General features: G+C 17.7%; 7 protein-coding genes across 7 annotated transcripts; 3 read left to right on the forward strand and 4 right to left on the reverse strand.

Moving 5' to 3' along the window:
- Positions 1-1,655: 1,655 nt before the first annotated feature.
- On the reverse strand, positions 1,656-2,550 carry PF3D7_1145300 (cysteine-rich PDZ-binding protein, putative; the record flags this gene model as incomplete). Its single annotated transcript, XM_002585397.1, has 4 exons — positions 1,656-1,734; positions 1,934-2,002; positions 2,174-2,228; positions 2,490-2,550. 4 exons carry the CDS (start codon positions 2,548-2,550, stop codon positions 1,656-1,658), a joined length of 264 nt encoding a protein of 87 aa, XP_002585443.1.
- Positions 2,551-3,423: 873 nt separating this feature from the next.
- Positions 3,424-6,430, reverse strand: PF3D7_1145400 (dynamin-like protein; the record flags this gene model as incomplete). Its single annotated transcript, XM_001348096.1, has 4 exons — positions 3,424-3,450; positions 3,615-3,661; positions 3,809-3,945; positions 4,128-6,430. The coding sequence occupies 4 exons, from the start codon at positions 6,428-6,430 to the stop codon at positions 3,424-3,426; spliced, it is 2,514 nt and encodes an 837-aa protein (XP_001348132.1).
- A 3,808-nt stretch (positions 6,431-10,238) lies between these two features.
- Positions 10,239-13,010, forward strand: PF3D7_1145500 (ABC transporter B family member 3, putative; the record flags this gene model as incomplete). Its single annotated transcript, XM_001348097.2, has 3 exons — positions 10,239-12,530; positions 12,680-12,842; positions 12,964-13,010. The coding sequence occupies 3 exons, from the start codon at positions 10,239-10,241 to the stop codon at positions 13,008-13,010; spliced, it is 2,502 nt and encodes an 833-aa protein (XP_001348133.2).
- Positions 13,011-13,169: 159 nt separating this feature from the next.
- On the reverse strand, positions 13,170-15,322 carry PF3D7_1145600 (TMEM65 domain-containing protein, putative; the record flags this gene model as incomplete). Its single annotated transcript, XM_024473331.1, has 3 exons — positions 13,170-13,197; positions 13,357-13,499; positions 13,604-15,322. 3 exons carry the CDS (start codon positions 15,320-15,322, stop codon positions 13,170-13,172), a joined length of 1,890 nt encoding a protein of 629 aa, XP_024329136.1.
- A 976-nt stretch (positions 15,323-16,298) lies between these two features.
- Positions 16,299-17,453, forward strand: PF3D7_1145700 (bicoid-interacting protein BIN3, putative; the record flags this gene model as incomplete). Its single annotated transcript, XM_001348099.1, has 1 exon — positions 16,299-17,453. One exon carries the CDS (start codon positions 16,299-16,301, stop codon positions 17,451-17,453), a length of 1,155 nt encoding a protein of 384 aa, XP_001348135.1.
- Positions 17,454-17,836: 383 nt separating this feature from the next.
- On the reverse strand, positions 17,837-20,584 carry PF3D7_1145800 (conserved Plasmodium protein, unknown function; the record flags this gene model as incomplete). Its single annotated transcript, XM_001348100.1, has 1 exon — positions 17,837-20,584. One exon carries the CDS (start codon positions 20,582-20,584, stop codon positions 17,837-17,839), a length of 2,748 nt encoding a protein of 915 aa, XP_001348136.1.
- Positions 20,585-21,473: 889 nt separating this feature from the next.
- PF3D7_1145900 (conserved Plasmodium protein, unknown function) lies at positions 21,474-23,623 on the forward strand (the record flags this gene model as incomplete). The annotated part of the gene is made up of 11 exons (XM_024473332.1): positions 21,474-21,495; positions 21,633-21,916; positions 22,009-22,101; positions 22,185-22,250; positions 22,374-22,435; positions 22,565-22,611; positions 22,706-22,748; positions 22,879-22,970; positions 23,088-23,116; positions 23,269-23,330; positions 23,539-23,623. 11 exons carry the CDS (start codon positions 21,474-21,476, stop codon positions 23,621-23,623), a joined length of 885 nt encoding a protein of 294 aa, XP_024329137.1.
- Between the last annotated feature and the right edge of the window lie 144 nt (positions 23,624-23,767).

Consider the following 23,767-nt stretch of genomic DNA (forward strand, 5'->3'; position numbering starts at 1 on the left):
TTGTATAGATGAATATGGAAGATTATATTGATAAATTTTGTTCTTTTTCTTGTATAGGTTGTTAAATATGAAAGATACATATATGCATTTTCTTTTATTATTTTTGTTTTTTTAAATTTCTTTTGTAATATATGTATTTATAATAGTTGACAAAAATGTTTATTTTTAATTGAAAAGAAAAAAAAAAATGTAAATATATAAATGAATAAATAAGTATATATATATATATATATATATATATATATAAGATATGATAATAGGAAAATGGTTAAAAAAACAATATACATAAATATAAAAAATATATGTTATATAATATACTTTTGTGTTAATCAGTTATATTATATACATAACATATAGTTTGTTCATAACAAAAAAATCACTTATATATTATTTCCTTATATTAAAATAAATAATTTGTAAAATATATTATTATATATGTGTGTATATATGTATGTATGTACTTATAAAGTTGCATATGTATAAGTATGTATGTATGATTGTATTATTTTATCTTTATTATATTTTCACAAAAATAATCGCTCCAAATATATATATATATATATATATATCTTATATCTTTCCTAGACTTTTAGAATCGTATTTTTTTTTTTTTTTTTTTTTTTTATGAAGGATAATATATATGCGTATGTTTGTAAGTATATATATATATATATATATATATATATATATATATACATATATTGTGTATATATGCTGGTGCAACTTTAAAAAATAATCTTATGTTTCCATATGACAATCTATTCTATTATATTTTATTAATTTTCCTTATTTGTTTATTTTTTTTTTTTTTCATAATTTATGCTATATATATATATTTACATATATACATATAAAAAAAATATATAGAGTTGTTATTACGCTGCTATATAGTGCACATAATATATGACCTGATAGAAAAATATATATATATATATGAGCACAATATATTTTCATATGGTTAGAATTATATACACAAGTACATAATGACATATATATATATATATATATATATATATATTTTTTTTTTTTTTTTCCTTTTATGCAACTTGATGTATTTTTATAAGTATATAATAATTAGTAATTTTTTTTTTTTTTTTATGGACACCTTAGAAATTATATATAAAGTACCACCAGACTAAATAGTAAAAAAAAAAAAAAAAAAAAAAAAAAGATAATAATAAAAATAAGTTATTTATATAGTAAAAACAATATTTCATTTTTATGCATATTCATTTTTTATTAATTGTAATTTCTTATATTATTTAAAAATATTATCTTTAGAATATAGCACAGAATATGCCCCTAAAAAAAAAAATTCGGACAAGCAAAAGAAAAAAAAAATATATGTACATCATTGTTATGAATATTTTTTTTTTCTGTGCACATTTGTGATATAGGATTCTATACAAAAGATAAAATAAAATAAAATAAATGAAATGATAATTTTTAAATGTAAATTTTTTTAAGATAAAAAAATATAAATGTACATATATATATATATATATATATAAATATATGTATGCTTAATATTTTACATATTTAAAAAAAAAAAGAAAAAGAACATCTGTTGAATAGTTATTTATTATAAGAACTAAATTTATTGCATGTACATTTTTATACAATATAATTTATAAAAATATTCTATTCTTTATTTATTATATAATGGACATATTATGCGCGGAATTATCGGTTATGGTTTTACCACAAATGTGGCATTTTCCTAATTTATATGCGCTAAGAAAAAAAAAAAAAAATAAAAAATAATAAAAAATAAAAAATAAAAAATAAAAAAATTAAAAAAAAAAAAAAAAAATGAAAAAAAATGAAAAAAAATGAAAAATAAATATTATATATGTTATATATGTTATATACATTTTAAAGTTTTAATTTAATTTTTTTATTTTTTAATTTTTTTTCTTTATTTTATTAATACCACATGGAACAATATTTCCCATCGACATGTAATTGACTATTGCATTGTTTGCATTTTCTATTGTTAAATCTGAACCAAAAAAAAAAAAAAAAAAAAAAAAATTATGTATAATGTAATACTAATAAGATAATAACTTTTTATTGTTTTTTTTATTTTTTCCTTAATGTAACTATAAGATGTATTATTTGGAATGAAAACGAAGAAGTAAATACTTTTTATAATTATATTAATATAAATTACTTTTGCTTATTATTATACATCAATAATTTGTTGCTTCCGAATGATCTGTTAATACCTAAAAGGAAAGGAATTAAAGAATATGAAAGAATAATAAAATGTAAAAATATATATATATATATATAATTCTTTTATTTTATTTTTTATTTTTTTGTGTGTGTATATATGAAGAGAATATTTTAAATGATTGAAACATTTCATATGCGTCTTTGAAGAGTGTTAAAAAAAGAAACATATGTACACATATAAATATATAAATAAATAAATAAATATATATATATATATATATATATATATATAAACAATTGATTAATATTACTATTATTTACATCAGGTGTTGGTAGTTTCTTTAACTTTTGTTCACACTTTTCACAAGGCATTCTTTTTTTTTTTTTTTTTTTTATAGTACAAAAAAAATGTATTTAGGACATATATATGTTTATTATTTATACGCTATGAGTTTGATACAAACAATTAAAAATACGATATATGATAAAAAAAAAAAAAAAATATACATTTATTATTATTTCATTATAAATAAATTGCGAGAGAAAAAAAAAATATAAATATTTCAAAAAAAATATATAATTATTATATAAATATATATATATATTTTGATTGATATTTATTTTATTTTACTTTATTTTTTCTTAAATAATATCTATTTTATATAAAGGAAAAAAAAAAAAAAATAAATAATAATAAATAAAAATATATATATATATAATAAAAGAATATTAAAAGTTTAACATAAAAATAATTTGTTCAGTATATATTTTATTTTTTTGTATAAAAAGTAGTAGAAAAAAGAAAAAACAAAATAAAGGAAAAGATTAATAATAATAAAAATAATAACAAGTTTGTTTTATTTTATTTTATTTTATTTTATTTTATTTTATTTTTATTTTATATAAATTTATTATTACTGTTGTTTATTTTTTTAATTATGTATTTTTTTTATTACTTATAAAAATTTACATATAAGATATGGTTTTTTAATATTTTATAATATGTATTTATATATTGAAAATCGATAAATACTTAAACCAAAAAAAAAAAAAAAAAAATTATATAAAAAAAAAAATAAAGATAATTAAACATATTAAATATAATTATTTATATTTAAATAATTTAATAAGATTATATCAATTACTAATTAAACAAAAAGTTAAAAAATAAAAAAAAAAATATATATATGTATATATATATATATATATAAACTTTTATGTCGGAATGAAATAGGTATATTTTATTTAATCAAATAGGGGATTATAATTTACCTAAAAAAAAGACAAAACAAAATAAAAATAAATCATATGTAAAAAAAATTATATATGGTTGTTTATTTGTGGTAAATATGAAGAATAAATCATATATTTAAAAATAAAATATATACATATATATATATATATATATATTAAATATTATATACATTTTTTATTACTTTTTTTTTCATTGGCTCTTTTTCAAATAAATGTTTTCCCTTGGAATCTACAAAAAATAAAATAAATAATAAAACAAAACAAATGAGCATACTATAGATAAATATATAAATAAATAAATAAACAAATAAATATATTTACATTTATATATTCATATATTGGTATACATTTGTGTTGTATTCCTTTATTCATTTACCATTCATGTGACCCTGCTGCATATATGATGATGGACTGTTTCCCATTTTTTGTCCTAACATATTTGTTTGCTTCATCATATTAGTGTTCATAGAGCTTGGTGACATATTTCGATTATGCATCATGGGATTGCGCTTACTAAAAGGAAAAAAATATAAAATATAAAAAAATATAAAAAAATAAAAAAATAAAATAAAATAAAATAAAATATTGGAAGAAATCAATATGTAAATAAAAAAATATATACATATATAAATACACATAAATACACATATAATTTTACATATTTTTATATATATGCATTATTATATTTTGATTACCTCATTGAGGATGATCCGTCGTTCAGGTACATGCTCATGTTTGCGCTGCTTCCTTGAGACATATTTGGATTGTGCTTAGAGGATTGATTAAATTGATTAGTATTTTTCAAGCTTTTTTGGTAATCCATGAGATCTTGTTCATAGTTTGCATCAAATAAATCTAGATTTATAGATGTAATATTTGGATCTTTTAGGAGCACTTGGTTCGCTTTTTTCAAAATTTCTAATTGATTATTTAAATGTTCTCTTTCTTTTACTACATTTGGTGGTTCATTAAGAAGATCATATAATTTTTGTTCACTATTTAGATCTGAATAGAGTTCGAATTGCATTTTTTCTTGTAACTTTCTAATTAAGAAATATCCAATCATTTTGGGTACACTATCTCTTACATTTCTTAAAACAATATTAAAATAACAATCTAGTCTACGTCTTATTTCTTGTATAAATTGAGCATTATATCTGGTTTTTTTTTTTTCTTTAGTATTCCATATATTCATAACGGATTTTTGTGCTGAAGTAACAAATTTGGCTGCTTTTCCAGTAATATTATATTCTTGATCACTCATCATGTTGGAATAATATTTACTACTAGTAGAAAGTAGGGTATCTTGATTAGAGTTAGATATATTAGATTGTTGTCTTTTATTTTGATTTCTATGTTGTATACCATAGTCATAACTACTACTATTATTATTATTATTATTATTATTAATATTAGTGGTGTTATTATGATTTTCGTTGTGTTCATCGTCTGCTGCATTTATAATACTCCCATGTTCAATTAGATAAGAAGCATCATTTGTAAATAAATAATTTGTTTCTGCATCAATATAATTTTCGAGAATTATTTGTGTATTTTCCTTTTCCCTGATTAATATGGTTTGAGATAATTCTAGTACCTGTTCAGATAACTTTGGGAATCGATTTAATACTCTGTTGGCTATTTTTTGGGATAAAATTTCTAGTGTCTGACTTACTCTATCTAGACAATTAAAAACAGGTGCATTAATTTTTTTTAAATGTGGTAATATTAAGAATTCAAAGGTATCTGGTGATGGGAAACCAGGTAAACTATCTCCTTCATGTAGACAAATAGCATCATCTATATCGTTATCTGTTAATTCGCTAGTAACATTTTTTCCTACATATTCATCTAAGAATTCATTAAAAATGGTACGTACTTTAAGACCACATAATATATCATTATTTTCTATAAAAACTTGAACTCTTTTATCATATTTCCCTTTGAGTGTATTTTTAAAGATTTCACAATAATCTGTAATCATGGACCATAAGAGTTGTGTTTTTTTAGTGGCATCTAATGGTACATTAGTTCCTAGTTCATATAATTTATCATTAATATATCTAATTTTATCATTGATTTCTATTTTTATATCTGGTAAAAAATTCTTTATATGTCTTAACAATACTTTAGTTAATTTATCTGTTAATGAATTTGTACCATATAATGCTGGTGGTAATTTTTTATAAACAGGATGTTTTTGAAAAAATTCTAATTCATCTTTTAATGCTTGAGATATGGTTTTCCCTTTTTTAATATCAGCAGTTGATCTATTAACAACACCTGTATATCCTAATCTTAGATTTATTTCATCGTTTAATAGCATTTTACTTGCATCAGCTCCTTTATCCATTAAATCGATTTTTGTAATAACACCAATAGTTCTTAAACCTTTAGGATCCACTTTTCTAGCTATTTGTAATGCATCGCTTGTGGACATATCAGCATTTGCTGGTAACACAGCTAATATAATTGTTCTTGGATCTTTAACATATCTAAGGGCCATATCTCTTGTTAATCTTTCTATATCATCTGTTTGGTCTGAGTTTTTTAATGGTACTCTTGTTATACCAGGTAAATCTATTAATGATAAATCTGGACATTTAATTGAATATATATTTAATACAATAGGTTCATCAATTATCCCCTTATTTTTTCCAGCTATTTCATCTGTTAATCTATTTATTTGTTCCCTTACTTCATTAAAATCTGTATACTTTTTATTCTTCTCATTTTCAAATACTGCCCAATATTTAATTTCACTATCTTCTTTTATATGTATTAAACGAAATTCAATCGGTCTCCTTGTTACAATCCCTTCACCTCTAGGTAAAAAATCCATACCTACAATGGATTCAAGAACACTACTCTTACCACTACTTTGGGTACCCACAACACATATTCTTGGTAAATTTATATATTTCTGCAATCCAATATCTCTCAACTCGTCGATAACGTTAATTAATTTTCGTAGGTTATTGTACATTGACGTTTCCATCTTTTTCAAAAAATTAAATAATTACAAAAAAATAAAATAAAAAATAAAAATAAATGAATATATGTAAATATTTATATATATATATATATATATATATAATAAATTATAAGTAGGAGATATATTGAACATACGACGAAAATATGATGGACATATGATAAACATATGACGAATATATTTTAAATATATATTTGTTTATACACAAAGGATGTTTAAAACATATACACCCTGCACTTACATACACATAAAAACAATGATAACATTATATAAATAAATTAATATATATAAATATTTATATATTTATATATTTATTTATTTATATATTTATTTATTTATTTAGTTTATATCTGTGCAAATGGAACTGTTATATTAAATCATATACAAAAATTATAAAAAAATAATATAATATAAAATAAAATAAAATAATACATATAAATATATATACATATATATCAAACATATATTATAATCATATATATGTTCATAAATTTTTCCAAGAAAAATAATATTTTCTTTTCAAATAATTTATAACACATATATGTAAATATAAATAAATAAATAATATATACATATATATATATATATACAATTGATCTTCAGATTTTTATTTTTATTTTCATTTTTATTTTCATTTTTATTTTCATTTTCATTTTTATTTTCATTTTCATTTTTATTTTTATTTTTATATTTGTGCCTATTCTGTGCTCATCGTTAAAAAATTTTTTTTTTATGATAAATAGGATAATAAATAAAAAAACAATTACAAACAATACATATAATAAATATAAAAACAAAAAATTGTTTAAAATGAAAAGATATTTTTATCTCACACATATAATATATATATAAACCTAAACATAAAAATATAAATATGAATATACATATATATATAAATATACATATAAATATACATATACATATTTTATATGAATAATTTTACTGCTTTTTTTTAAAAAAGAAAAAAAAAAAAAAAAAAAATACATAAATATTTTATTTTAAAACGTAAATATATATATATATATATATATATATACATATAATTATAATATTTATGAATATATATTTTTTATAAAGGCATAGGCCATTAATAATGATCCACATTTATTTTATATACGTGCCAGGTGAATATTTAACAATATATGTTCACATAAAGAGAAAAAAAAAAAAAAAAAAAAAAGAGTAATATATTTAAAAATAAAAAAATAAAATAAGTTTATTTATATAAAATATATTTTTGTTCTAGAAATACAATTAATTATATATTGAATGTCTATTAAATTTTTTATATATAAATATATTTTATATATATATATATATGAATATGTATTATTATATAATATTTATGTATATATTAATAAAGAGAAAGAGAACAAAAATACTTATGTACACATTAGCAAGGAAAAAATAAAATAATATATATATAATATGTATATTATATATAATATATATATAATATATTTTTTTTTTTTATTTCAAATATATAAGTTCTATTTACAATCATATTTATTTCTAATTAATAAAATATATTATAATATATTACATCATATATATCTTAAAAATCGCTGAGAATACTTTTAAAAATTGTATATAAAAATACAAAATATTAGAATAAAACTTTTTAGGTAAAATTTTATATATAGGATATAAAATTAAAAAAAAAAAAAAAAAAAAAGAAAGAAAGAAAGAAAGAAAGAAAGAAAGAAAGAAAGAAAGAAAGAAAGAAAGAAAGAAACATATTAAAAAATAATACATATTAAGAAATAAAATATATATTAAAAAATAATATATATTATAAAAAATAATATATATTTGATAAACAGATAAAAAAAAAAAAAATAAATAAATACACCCAGTTTAATTTAAAATTTAAAAAAAATTATAAATTTTTTATTCTTTGTATAATTACTGTATTTTATTATTTTACGGTTTTTATTCTGAATAATAAAAAAAAATAACATTGTGAGAAATTTTTTTATTTATATATATAAAAGAATATATATAATTTTTTTTATATAATATCTTAATAATTTCTATACTATTATATATAATATATATATTATATAATATAATAATATATTTTATTTTTTTCTATATATATGTTATTCTAAATATTATATATATAATATAAATAACTTTATATATAAATAAATAAATAAATAAAAATATATATATATATATATATATATATTATATATACATATATAATATATTACAAATTAGATAAACGTTGTTATTATTATATAATAAGCATGTTGTCATTTGTATTGTATATAATATTGTCCTCCTATACATTTTTCTATATTTATTAAAATCAGTTTTTTTCCTTTTTTTTTCAATTAAAATTTTTTTTTTGTTTTTGTTTTTTTTTTAATAATTATGGAGAAATGTATATTTTTATATATATAAATATAATATTATTTTACTTGTTATGTTATTTAAGAAAATATGAAATATATTGTTATATTAGTTTTTTCTTTCCCCATAATTATTATTATATATATAAAATTAAATGGTAATTTCAGTAAAAAAATATGTATGAAAAATGAAATAAATATAAAAATATATTAAATAGAATTAAATAAAATATTAATATTGAAAAATCGTTGTTATTTCTTTATTTTATTTTATTTTTTTTATCCTTTATTATTATGATAATAATATTTTATCTACCTTTTCATGAATTTAAAGCCTTTTTAATTCACTCACAAGTATATTTTTATCCTTTACACATTTAAATTGTGTTTCTTTGTTCTTATAATATTAAAATGTGTAAATAATTCCTTTTGTTTTGTTTTTTAAAAATTATGTATATTATTTTTTAATACAAATGAAGGATATATAATAATGAATATTTTTTTATGTAAAGTCATATTCTTATTTTCTGAAGGTTAAATATTTTTTCATAAAGAATTATGATATGATAAATTAATAATGTATATTTATTACATTATATATTTTGATTAGCTTTCGGGATATGAAAAAAAAATGTTCTACGGTTATATTTCTATAAATTCATATGTATATAAAAAGGGCACAAATAAATAAATATATATATATATAATATATATGTATGTATATATATTTTTTTTATTTGTATACCCAACTTTATATTTAAACTTATACACATATATATATATATATATATATATATATTATTTAAAAAATTATCTAAGAATATTATGTACTTTTATAATATATACATAAATTCAATAAAAACATCCTGAAGATATGAACACGTTCATAATTTGATTAAACTAATTGTTTAGATATAAAATCATGATTTATATGTATATAATGTTATGTTCTATTAATAATAAAGAGAAGTTTTTATTTAAATATAAACAATTATAAGAAGGGGGGGTACATAAATATAAATGTATATAAATGTATATATATATATATATATATATATATATATATATATTTTTTTTTTTTTTTTTTTTTTTTTTTTTTTTTTTTTTGGCTAGTTGAATAAAGAATAATTATGAACACAAAATATTATTATTATATTATTAAATTAAAATATATATAGAAGAAAGGATAATGTAATATTATCTAATTTTTTAGAGAGAATTACACATTTTATTTAATATAATTTAATGTATAAAAATGAATAGCGTGATATATATGTAAAGAGGAAATTTTTTGCCCTCATCCTTTTAAGAGATATAATTTAAAGTTCGGAGAGGAATATACATATATATTGAATATATATATATATATATATATATATATATATATATATACATATACATATATATATATTATATATATATGTATCTATCCTTTAAAATCTGGGGAGAGGGGTAAAATGCGTAATTATGGGTTATTGCATTTTTTGTTAGTTTTATTATTGTTAAATTTAAGCATAAAATCAAAAATATTAAACAGGAATGATCATATAAAATATAATTCTAGCGTTATGTACATTAGAAGGAAAAAAAAAACGATTGAGAATGGTACGTTTTTATTAAACAAAAAAATTAGAAATTTGAGGAACTATGCAAATGTGTACAAAATATATAATAAAACTCAAAAAAGAAAAAAATTAAAAAATTTGATTAGTCCTTTGAAGAGGTTTAATAGTGTACTCAGTTTTTTAGGTTGCCATGTGTGTAATAAAATATTTGAGGTGAACAAAAAAAATAAAAAAGGATACGATATTTTTTATAAAAAGAGTAGGTTGAATGTCGTAGGAATATGGAAAAAAGGGAAACGGAATCCTTATAATAGGTGGTTATATTTATATAGAAGAAATATAGGTGTGTTGTCAAATATAAAAAAGAAATATACATATTACTTAGATAGAATAAAGAATTATATAGAAGAAGATAATATGTTAAATTTTTTTTATATATGTAAAAATATATTGTGGAAAAAGAGTATATTTTTCTTAACCATATTTGTTATGATTAATAGTGCTATTATTAGTATAATAATTCCTCGATATGATAATATAATATTCAGCGAATTAAGTAACAGGAAATTTGATAGGTTTGGTTATTTATTATGTAATTGTATATTGATACGTGTTTTAAATATATTTTTTTGTGGTTTAAGAAATTATATTTTTATGATAACAAGCTCATATTGTTTGAAGAGTGTAAAGAGTTTATTATTTCGAATATATTTAAATAAAGATTATGAATATTATGATAAGGTGGATCATACAATTATAATAAATAAGTTAACTTTAGAAGCACATAATTTTTCAGATATTATACCATATTATATAAATCCTCTTATACGAAATTTTTTTTCGATTATTTTAAATTTTTCATATATTTTTTATTTAAATAAAAAATTGTCTTTGGTTATATTATATTGTTTTATGATTTCTTCATTATTATCTATGATATCATCAAAATTAAAGAAGTCAAGATTAAAGAAGATAAATAGGGAAAAAATACAAAATACGAAAATATCTTTGGAAGCTTTAAATAATATGAACATAATAAAATTGTATAGTACCGAATTACATGAATGTAATAAATTTTTCAGTTCATTGAATAATATATTAAATTTAGAAAAAAAGAAAGAACAATTTAATTTACTACATATGATTATAAATAAATTTTTTGTAATGATGACATATATCCTTATATTATTAAAGGGAAATGTCTTATTAAAAAATAAAGAAATAGATAAACATATATTTACTTCTTTCTTTTTTTATATAAATAATATTTATTCATATATAGATATATTAGATTATTATATTGACATATGTGATATTGTATCTCAGTATAACGATTTAATAAAAATGGTAAAGAATTATCATATAAGCGGCAGATTTACGAGTATAAATGAATATGTATATGATAACATGAATATAGAGCAAAATGAAAAAATATATAAAGAAATAAATATGGAACATAATATAAATGATGTGATGAATAATGGAACTAATAAATTACACAAGAATATTGTAAAAAGTGAAGAAAGGATAAGCAATTTTTCGAATGGATTAACAAATGATAGAATAGATTCTATAGGTAATATACAACCTTGTAATAAAGAAAATAATAATTTACTACTTAATTATAATATAATACATAATAATATGAAGAATATATTACATTTTAATAGCAATATAAATAAGAGAAATGATAATTTGATTCTTCATTTTGATAATGTTTATTTTAAATATGATAGTAATCCTCATAATTATGTTTTAAAAAATATAAATATGAAAATATATAAGAATACGAACAATGTTATAATAGGGAAAAGTGGTGGTGGGAAATCAACCATATTAAAATTAATATTAAATATGTATAAATGTACAAGAGGGAAGATATATTTATACAATAAATTAATAAATAATTATACAAGGCATGATATATTTAATAAAATTACTTATGTAGAACAAGATTCTAAATTATTGAATGCAAGTATAAAAGATAATTTAACATATGGAATAATAAATAATGATTTTGATATGTTAGATTTAGTAAATATATCTAAATGTTCGACAAGTCATGACTTTATATGTAGATTAAGAAAGAGATATGAAACGCTTATATCTCATAAAACTGAATTATTAACATCTTCTCAAAAACAAAAAATATGTATAGCAAGGGCGTTAACAAGATATCCCAAGGTAAAAAAAAAAAAAAAAAAAAAAAAAAAAAAAAAAAAAAAAAAAAAATATTAGGCAAATATATATATATATATATATATATATATATGTATGTATGTATAATGTGTTTATATATTTTTTTTTTTTTTTTTTTTTTCCTATTTATGCAGATCCTTTTATTGGATGAATCGACATCAGCTATCGATAAAGATAATGAAAGGATTATTTTCGAGAATATAAGAAAAAATTCAATTTTTAAAGATTTGTCAATTATAAGAATTACACACAAAAAGGCGAATTTAGATATAGCAGATAATGTGTTCCTCTTAAAGGGTACTTACAAAAATAAATATTTCCATAGGAAAATGATATATATATATATATATATATATATATATATATATATAATGTGTATATATTTTTTTTTTTTTTTTTTATTTCATTTTATTTTTAGATGGTTATTTAACGAGACAAAAAAAATTCAGGATAACAAATAAGTAGAATATATAAGAACAAATATGGCTTAGAAAAAAAAAAAAAAATTAAAATATATATAATGTATATATATATATATATATAAGTACATATATGTTTCTTTATATATATATATTATTTTTTATAATAATATCTAATTTTTTTAATTGAATTTCATTTTTTTTGTTAATTGTATACTATATTTTTACATAACCTAAAAATTAAAAAAATAAAAATATAGCAAAAATATATACATATATATATATATATATATATATATATATCAAACGTTTATAAATATATAGAAATAGTTAAAGAAAAACATTACATTATATTATATCATTATATATGTATTGTATATCATTCTAATTACTTTAACATATCGGATAAGTCTTCTTCATTTTCTAAATCATAAGAAAGATGAGAAGACAACATATTTAAAAATACGACATCGTTATGATTAAATGATAGATTGTCTTCGGAGTTTATAACAGCAATGACGGCTTCAACATTTCCCTGAATTATAAGAAAAGTGAAACGATATATAAATAAATAAATAAATATATATATATATATATATACATATATATATTAATCCTGTTTATAATTTTTTTTATTACGTCTATGGAAAGAACGGGGACTGCCAAAATTTGTTGGATATCAATTTTGTTTTTGTCGATAATAATATGCGTATCATTAACAATTTTTTCTACATATGTGTTATCATATGTATTAATGTTGATATGATCTGGAAGGTCATTATTATTATTATTATTATGTTTATATTTAAAAGTATTCCTTACGTTAGTATTAATATTTTTGTCATTTTTTTGATAGTTGATTGTTTTTTTATTTTGATAGACATGTGATATAAGTCCTACATTTAATGATGTTTGAAAGATATTATGATTGTATATTGAATTGAAGTTCATATTATTATGATCTGGTATAAATAAGAATGCATATTTTGAATGGATATATGTTGGTAATTGTTTTGATATGTATGTTGCAATTTTTATATAATAATCATTTGATTTATAATAAAAATTTTTTTTTTTTTTTTTTTTTTTTTTTTCTTGATTTTTCCTTTCTTCTAATTTATTATTATCTATAAATAATAAAGGTATCATGCCTAGTAAGCAGCCTATAGCTATACCTATAGCACTACCTGAGTAATAATATCTTCTTGTTCTATTCATTTTAAGTTGTTTATTTGTTAAATTAATTTTTGGGAAACCTATATATACAATAATTTTCTCAATATATCCTCCTATGAATATACCTAATACATCGCTGGTTAAATTTCCTAATCCCGCTGCTGCCATGGTACTAAATCCTAGGTAGGTACAAAAAGAAGAATCGAAAAGATCACCAGATATTATCATAAAGGAATTATCAACAAATCCAAAACAAATAAATGGTATACATCCTGATAAAGCTACTAATAGGAGATCGTTTCTTTTAATATTCATTTCGTTTTTATCATGTATTTTTTCTTCAATCATTTTTTCGGATGGTTTATGATAATTCTGATGATGATCATATTTGTTATTATTATTATTATATATATTATCATGTGAATTGTTGTATTGGCCATATGGAGGATTTATATTTTTCTTTATTTCTATTTTATTTTGGTCCCTTTGTTGTATTTTCATTTGTTCTTTTTTTTTTTTTATATAATGTCCATCATTTAACGATAAGAATAAATTAGTTGTATAATTATGATTCGACAATTTATGAAGAACATATATATGATGATGATATTTTATTTTATTATGTTTCATAATACTTTTAATAATATATTTTTTCGTTTGTAAAATATTAGAATATTTTTGTAAAAACAATATTTTTCTGATTTGTCTCATGTTATTGTTGAAATAATTCAAGTGATCATTTTTTTTTTTTTTTTTATTTGAATATATATATTTTATATTATTATTAAATAATCTCTTATTAATAATATATATAATAGTGTTTGTATTATTTATTCTGTTCATATTTTTCATAGAAAGGATATTATCCATTATATTAATTTTGTTTATTTTTTTTCCTTTCGTGTCTATTTCTTTGTATCCTTCAAGTATTTTTTTTTTCCCTTTGGTATCTATAGATTGAATGTTATTCACATGTGTAATTTTTTTTTTATAAATTATTGGTGACATAATTTTATAAAATGGATAATAATTTTTATGAATATTTTTATGATATAAACATGAATTAATCTTCGTATGATTATGTACAAAGTATTTGTTCGACGTGAAGAAAATATATTTTCTTTTTTTTTGTTTATAAAAAAAGGTGCGATTAGGAAATTTTGAGAAATGTTTAACATACATTTTGTGATTCAAAAGAAAAAAAAAAAAAATAAATAAAAATAAAAATAAAATAAAAAAAAAATAAAATAAAATAAAATAAATATAAAGAGATTAATAATATTTGTATATAAAATATATGTATTTTATGAAGATACAATAAGCTACAATAATTTTATAAAAAGGAATATATTTGTAAAATATGTATATTATATATATATATATATATAATATAATATTTGGAAAAAAGAAAAAAAATTCTTCAGAATGAATATAAATGAATAGTTCTTTTATTTTTATTATTTATATTATAACATCTTTTATATGTAATGTGGCAAACACGATAAGTATAACAATAATATTAAAAAGAAACAAATAAATAAATATGTACTTAATTATATAATTGAAGAATTATAAGTACATATATATATATATATATATATATATATATATATATATAATATATTTATATTTTCTTTGAACAAGATAAAATTTATTAGATTATTCTTGTGTATTTAAGAAAATATAAAATGAACAAGAAATAAAATATAACATAATAAAATATATTTATGTATATGTATTTCCTTTAATTAATGTGTTGATAAAATAGTAATATATAAATAAATAAATATATATATATATATATATTATTTTATTTTATTTATATTAATAAATATATTTTGTTGTATTTCTGAATTATATAAAAATGTTTTCCCTTTAATTTTATTATATATTATATATTATTTATTATTTATTATATATTATATATTATTTCTTTTTTTTTTTGTCTTTCATAGTACTCCTCAGGAAATATATGCATTATAAATATAAAGTAAAAGCGTATTCTCGCCCCTAGAAATTTTAAAGATATAGCACAAGATATGAAAGGTATATATGTGTGTACATATATATATATATATATATATTTTCATTTTTTTTATTTTTTTTTTTTTAAAAATAGAAGAATAATACATTATGCTTGTAAAGGATTCAAGACATAATGAGAAACCTAAAGAAAAAAAAAATAAAGAAATTATGTGCACATGGGAATTTCAAAAATTATTATTATGAAAGATATATAAAAAGAAAAAAACAAAATGTGATATATGTAAAGAATAATGAAGAGGATGCTATTGAAGAGGTACTTATATGTAATAATTTTTTGGATAATAAATTATGTGATGAAGAACAAAAAAGTGATAATGATAAGTATGATTATCAGAATATATATTACATATTTGATCACAGATTAAATCATATTAATAAAGTTCATAAGGATATTTTTAAAGAAAAAGTAATTTTAGATATTGGATGTAATAGTGGTATTGTTTGTTTTATACTAAGTTTGATTTTTGAATGTAATGTAGTAAATGGTATAGATATAGATAATAATATAATAAATAACAATATAAATTTATTAAGATTATTTATTGAATTTATATTTATATATAATAGTCAGAGTCATATGTTAGAATTATTTTTGAGTAATAAAGATATGTCAAAAATAGAAATGAGCATGTTTAAAAATATTTATTCCTTATATGAAAAATTAAAAGGTTCTAAAAATTATGATAATAAAATGAATAATATATATAACAAAAATGGGTTAGCTCATATAAATGCTCTTAACACTAATAATAATAATAATAATAATAATAATAATAATAATAATAATAACAATAATAATAACAATAATAATAATAATAATAATAATTTCAGATATTTTCCTCTCAATATATATTTTTTATGTAGCGATATTTTTAATAATAAATTTAAAAATGTTAATAACACATACGATATTATACTAGCGTTCTCTGTTATTAAATGGATACATTTAAATAATGGTGATGAACATTTAATTTTATTTTTTGATCGTGTATATTTTATGTTAAGGAAAAATGGATATTTCATATTAGAATATAATAAAGAGAAGAAATATAAATTAAGAAAAATTCAAAAGAAATATTATAAAAAAAATATATCCTTAAATTATACACATTTTGATGATATAGCACAAGGGAAGTACAACAATAATTCTAGAATGGTTCTTGTAAACAAGTTTTTCTTTTTTACTAATAAGGGTGACGAAAGAAGTAAGAACAAAAATAAATTAGGAATGTTCAACAGGGAAATATGTATATATCAAAAGGTATAAATTAGGTATATACATAAATGTGTATATATATATATATATATATGTATGCATAGATACCATTTAGTTTGTATTAATGTACAATGATAGGGGGATAAAATTTTAATTTTTTATCAAGAGGTTTTTATAATTGTTTCAAAATTAAACACACACAAAAAAAAAAAAAAAAAAAATAAAAAATAAAATGATAAAATAAAATAAAATAAAAATAATAAAAAAAATAAAAAAATAAAAAAATAAAAATAGTAGACCACGTGAATATGTATTTATAAATATGTATTTATAAATATGTATTTATAAATATGTATTTATATTTATATTTACATTTACATTTATATATATATATATATATATATATATATATTTATTTATTTACTTTTTTTTATTTATGATGAGAATATGAATATAAGCTTGTCCATGTTTATTAAAGCCATTTCTAAATAATCCACTGCATATTCCTTTGAGGTTAATGTAATTTTTTTTTTTTTATTATGATCTTGCGTTTCGTTAATACAAATATTCGATTTGTTGTGTAATGTATTGATTTCATTATTTTCTAGAAATTTTCTAATATAAATATTTTTTGCTATAGTAAATAAATTTTCTTTAACTTTATTACTAGTAAAATAAAAATCAGTAGAGAATGATAATGAATGTTTTATATATGTTTTATTATTATTTGAGTTGTTATATTCATGTGCTTTAATATATCCATGATATAATAAATGATATAATTTTTTTCTGACATCATTTAAAGGTATTAGAACATTTTCACTTATAAGTTCATCATTTATTTTTTCTTCCGAATTTGTTAGTAGATATTTCCATATTCTTAATGCTTCAAGACCTGTCATATTTTCTAGAACATTTGAGATAATTTTTTTTTTATAAATATTTTTTATATTAACAAAATCTGCAGCATATGTTATAACTTGATTACATTTAATTTGTATTAATTGATCAGGTAATTTTATTAATGCATTTAAATTTTGTAATACCACATGTTTATCAACAAATATATTTTTATTTCTTTTTAATTTGCTTATTACACATTTCTCTATATATTCAAATGATAAAAATAAACATGTCTCTTTATAATCATTTTCTTCTTGCGAATAATAAAATTTTACATTATTTAATAAAACATAAAATATACATCTAGATACTTCATTCAAATTAAAAAAATGAGTAATAAAATTAAAACATTCTTGTTTAAGATAAATAATTGATAGCGTATCATTATCAACTTGGAAATAGGTATATTTATTATCTATGAGTTTTAATAAATTATCATTATGATTATTTTTATATATTCCATTTATATTATATTCGTTATAATTTTTTATGGATTTATTCGTTTTTATATGAATATCCTCATTATGTAATTGTTTTATAACTTCTCTTTTTTTCTGTTGTTCATCAATATTATTGGGCATATAATTTTCTTGTTCTTTTATTATGATATCATCATCGATTTTTCTTTTTTTCAAATTATTTTTTGAAATATCTGTATTATCACAAATTTCATCTTTTCTAGTATCTTTTTTTTTTTTTTTGTTATTTATTATATTTTTATTATATATCTTTTTCGTTGTATGTGCATAATCATTTGGGTAGATATCGTTATAAGGGCTATAATGTATTGACTTCTCCGGGTTGGTTACATTATCATTACAACCAATATTATTAAGGTTAATACTATTTTTATCATTATTATTGTTGTTTTCATTTGTGTGGTTATATAATAACAATGATGTGTCGTCTATTGGATCATTTTGCACAAGGTCAATATCATTAGAATTATGTTTCATATTATTTGTATACATTTTTTTGTAATTATCATTTTTTCTTACTTCATTCTTCATCACATCGTATTTTTGGCGTTTATCATTTTCACATTCATGCTCATTAAAATATTTACATTTCTTTATGAATCTTTTTTTTAATAATTGTAAAAATAAGAATCTCAAATAATTTTTATTTACCTCAGGAACATCTTTTTTACAAACTTCAGCATAGTCATCATTGTTTAAGTTTTCTATACATTTATTTATGGTCATTCTACCATTTTTTATAATTCTTATAAGAATAATTTTTTTAATAAAGTTGAGAGTTTCATTTTTTTCGACAAGGCCATTGGAATTACGAAAAAACGTATCATCTTGGATTTGGTTCCTATTATGTAAATAATCATCATTATGATTATTTATATGATTATTATTATTATGATTATTATGATTATGATTATTATTATTATTGTTATTATTTTTGATTATGTCGCCATTTTTGTCATCACATAAATTTGTTAAATCTTCAAATTCATCAATCATTTCAGTATTAAAAAAATTGTAGGTATTAATATCAAGTTGTAAATCAGAAGAAGTGGTAGAAAAATTATTTAAAGATGTTATACTTTTCTTATCTTTGATTATAGAGGTAGGGTGTATATAATAAAGTATGGAAGGGTATCTTACAAGGACATATATATTTTTTATGATAACAAAATATTCTACTCTCCTAATTTTACAAATGCATGAATCGCATTTACATCTTTTCATATACTCATAATTTTTACTATTACACAAAAAATTGAATGATTGCATTTCTTCATTTTTTATATCTGGAATGGTTTTTAATTCTTCATTATGTTTATGGTGTGAAATTATATTTTTTTTTTTTATACCAACCTTAAAAAGGTACTTGTTTTTGTTATCACTATGTTGATTCATTTTATTATTACAATGTTGATTCATTTTATTATTACAATGTTGATTCATTTTATTATTACAATGTTGATTCATTTTATTATTACTATTTTGATTCATTTCATTATTACTATGTTGATTCATTTTATTATTATCATATACATTTATCACGCCTCTAGTTTCCTCTGGAGACAAATGATTACATTCAATAGATTTACTATAAATTATATTTACATCCACAATATTGTGAATAAGTAAGCATAATAAAACATTTCTTACAACATTGAACTCGTAAGAGGATAAATTTATTAACTCATATATGCTGAGCTTATTACCATAAAGAAGAATTATCTCGACGATGTCACTACAACACGATCCAAATATATCACAGATGATATATTTTAAGTAATCTAATTCGTTCTTTATCATTATATAAAAAAAAAAAAAATAAAATATAACAAATGATATAATGTATATATAAATAAATATATATATATATATATATATATATATATATATATTTTTATTTTTTTTTATTTTTTTTTATTTTTTATGTACTATAAAAAAAATTAAAAAAAGAAAAAATAAAGAAATCATTATATAGGGAAAAAAATAAATATATACATAAATATGACCTTCAAAAGGTCACAACAATAAATTCATCATTTCTTTTAAATTGTTAAAAGAAAAAATTTTAAATAATAATTTATTTTAAAAAGATGTAGAAATCATTATATATTTATAAATCGCAAAATAATATTATATAATATTCCTTTAAAAAAAAAAAAAAAAAAAAAAAAAAATTATATATATATATAAAAAAATATATGTATATTAAATAATATTATATAACATATATATATATATATATATATATATATAATAATATATATAATATATTATGTATACGTTTAAGGTATGGATATTTATTCGCACCATTAGGAAAAAAATATTACTATAATAAAATTATAATTTTATAAAATATATAAAAAAATAGCAACCTTTCCTTTTTTTTTTTTTTTTTTTTTTTTTGAAAGAAAAAAATATATTATTATTATATTATTATATATATAGAATTAAGGGACAAAATAAAAAAAAAAAAAAAAAAAAAAATTCAATTATTGATTTCGTTATTTTATACATTATTATAAATATTTTTATATTTTTTATTGTCTATATTATAATAATTGCTAGAAAAAAATAAAAAAATAGAATACATAAATTTATATATATATATATATATATATATATATATATATATATATCCATGTGTATATTCTTTTTATTTGTGTGTTTATATGGGGCATAGTATAAAAGAATGAATCCTTTATTAGAATATAGTATGCATATAAAATAAAAAATTAAATGATAGAATAGAATATATTTAAATGTATCAATTTCTATTTTCTTTTTTCTTTTTTTTTTTTTTTTTTTTTTTGATAATACTTTAATGATTGTTATTTTTTTTTTATTGTAGAAAGAATTAAACAAGCACTTTCAAATTCTAGCAATATAAATTCTTTTCAACACAAAAAAGATGTAATTATTAACAAGGATAGGAACAACATTGTTAGACACAAAAAAATAAATGAATATAAATATAATAAGTCTTTGAAACATGAGAAAAATAAATCTAAAAGGGATAATATAGAATATGTTAAATATAACAATAATGATTTTGTTATAAATAAAGGAGATACAAGAAAAAATGATGAGGAAGAAGAATATACTCTTTTGATTCCGGAGGATGATACAATTAACGTATTGAAATGAAAAAAAATAATATATGGATCATATATATATATATGATATATTGTATATTACATTTTGATATTTTTATTGAATGTATTTAGAAAAATAAAATTAATCTAACTAAATATGAATATTGTTATATTTGTGATATGGCCAAGCCTTGTGAATGTCCAGACAATTATTGTCCCTACGAAGTAATAAACAAATGAACATATAAAAAAAAAAAAATATATATATATATATATATATAAATATATTTTTTTTTTTTTTTTGTTAGGATAATAACAACTGGAAGTCCAGAACCATCAAGTCAAATATTCACTCCAACTTAACAGAAATATCGGTTATGTTAAATTATTAAATATTAAAAAAAAAAAAAAATAAAATAAAATAACAATTAATTAATATTATAAATATATACTTGTATATATATATATATATATATATTTATATTGTAACTTTGTAGAATATTATAGAAAATATTCAAACGAATAAAAGGAAAAACGAAAATTCCACAATAACCAACATGTTATAAATATAAATATTAAACGATATTATATCATTCTTTTATGTACCTTGTGATATTCTAACATATATATAAACATGGTCTATAAAAAAAAAGAAATTTATATATTATATATTTTTTTGATTCCTCAGGAAAAAAAATCCAATAAAAAATAATCAGACTATTATGAAATATAAAGGTATAATATGATATGCTCAAATGGACCTACACATATACATATATATATATATATATATATTTATTTATTTATTATGTCTTGTCATATTGTATAGATAAGAAAAAGGAAATTAATAAAACTTTGAGTGCATATGAAAAGTATTAAATATGAAAATAAAAAGAATAAATAAAAACAAATATTTAATATTATAATATAATCAAATGTGTGTATTATAATGTGATCAAATTGGTTCTTTTTTTTTTTTTTTTTTTTTTTATGAACCATCAGATTTTATCTTGAAAAGATGAAAGTAGTAAAACATAAATTGAATGAAGTAAAAAATAAGAGTGACGAAAATTGGGATGTGAATAAAGAGTTAAGTAAGTATTGTACATATAAATATATTTTTTTATATATATATATAATATTTGTGTGTATGTGAATATATAAATATTTTCATAGTGTTTATATATTATTATTACTATCAATTCTTTTAGATAAATATTTAAATGAAGTAGCAAATGTGGTAGGTTTAATTAAGTATACAAAAAAAAAAAAAAAAAAAAAAAAAAAAAAAAAAAAAAAATCAATATATACACATAAATATAAATATAAATATATATATATATATATATATATATATATATACATTTAATTATGTTAATATTTTTATGGTAGAAATATGGGGAGATATGTCACATGTTTGAAAAAAGGCTAGATGCACTAAGAGACATAGAAAAGTAAAGAAAAAATAATTTAATAAATAAATAAAATGAAAATTATATTCATTATATGAAAGAATGGAATATACTAAGTTATATATATATATATATATATATATATATATATGTAATACTTTATCCTTTTATGCATTATTATTTTATTTTGTTATTTATTATTTATTATTTATTTATTTTTCAATTTTGTTTTTATTCTATCACATTAAAGGAAGCATTTAAATTTATTAGTCAACTTGTTTGATGAGCATAAAGAAATGGAGGATGTAATTTTTCACATGATTAATGAAAAATAATTTCATCATATAAAAAAAAAAAAAAATATATATACATAAATATATATATATATAAATAAATATACATATATATTTATATTATTAATATTTTTTATATTTTCAATTAATTATTAATAAGACATTTAAATAGTTCTTAAAAATTTG

The sequence above is a fragment of the Plasmodium falciparum genome (genome assembly GCF_000002765.6).
Source record: "Plasmodium falciparum 3D7 genome assembly, chromosome: 11".
In the NCBI taxonomy this organism is placed as follows: domain Eukaryota; phylum Apicomplexa; class Aconoidasida; order Haemosporida; family Plasmodiidae; genus Plasmodium; species Plasmodium falciparum.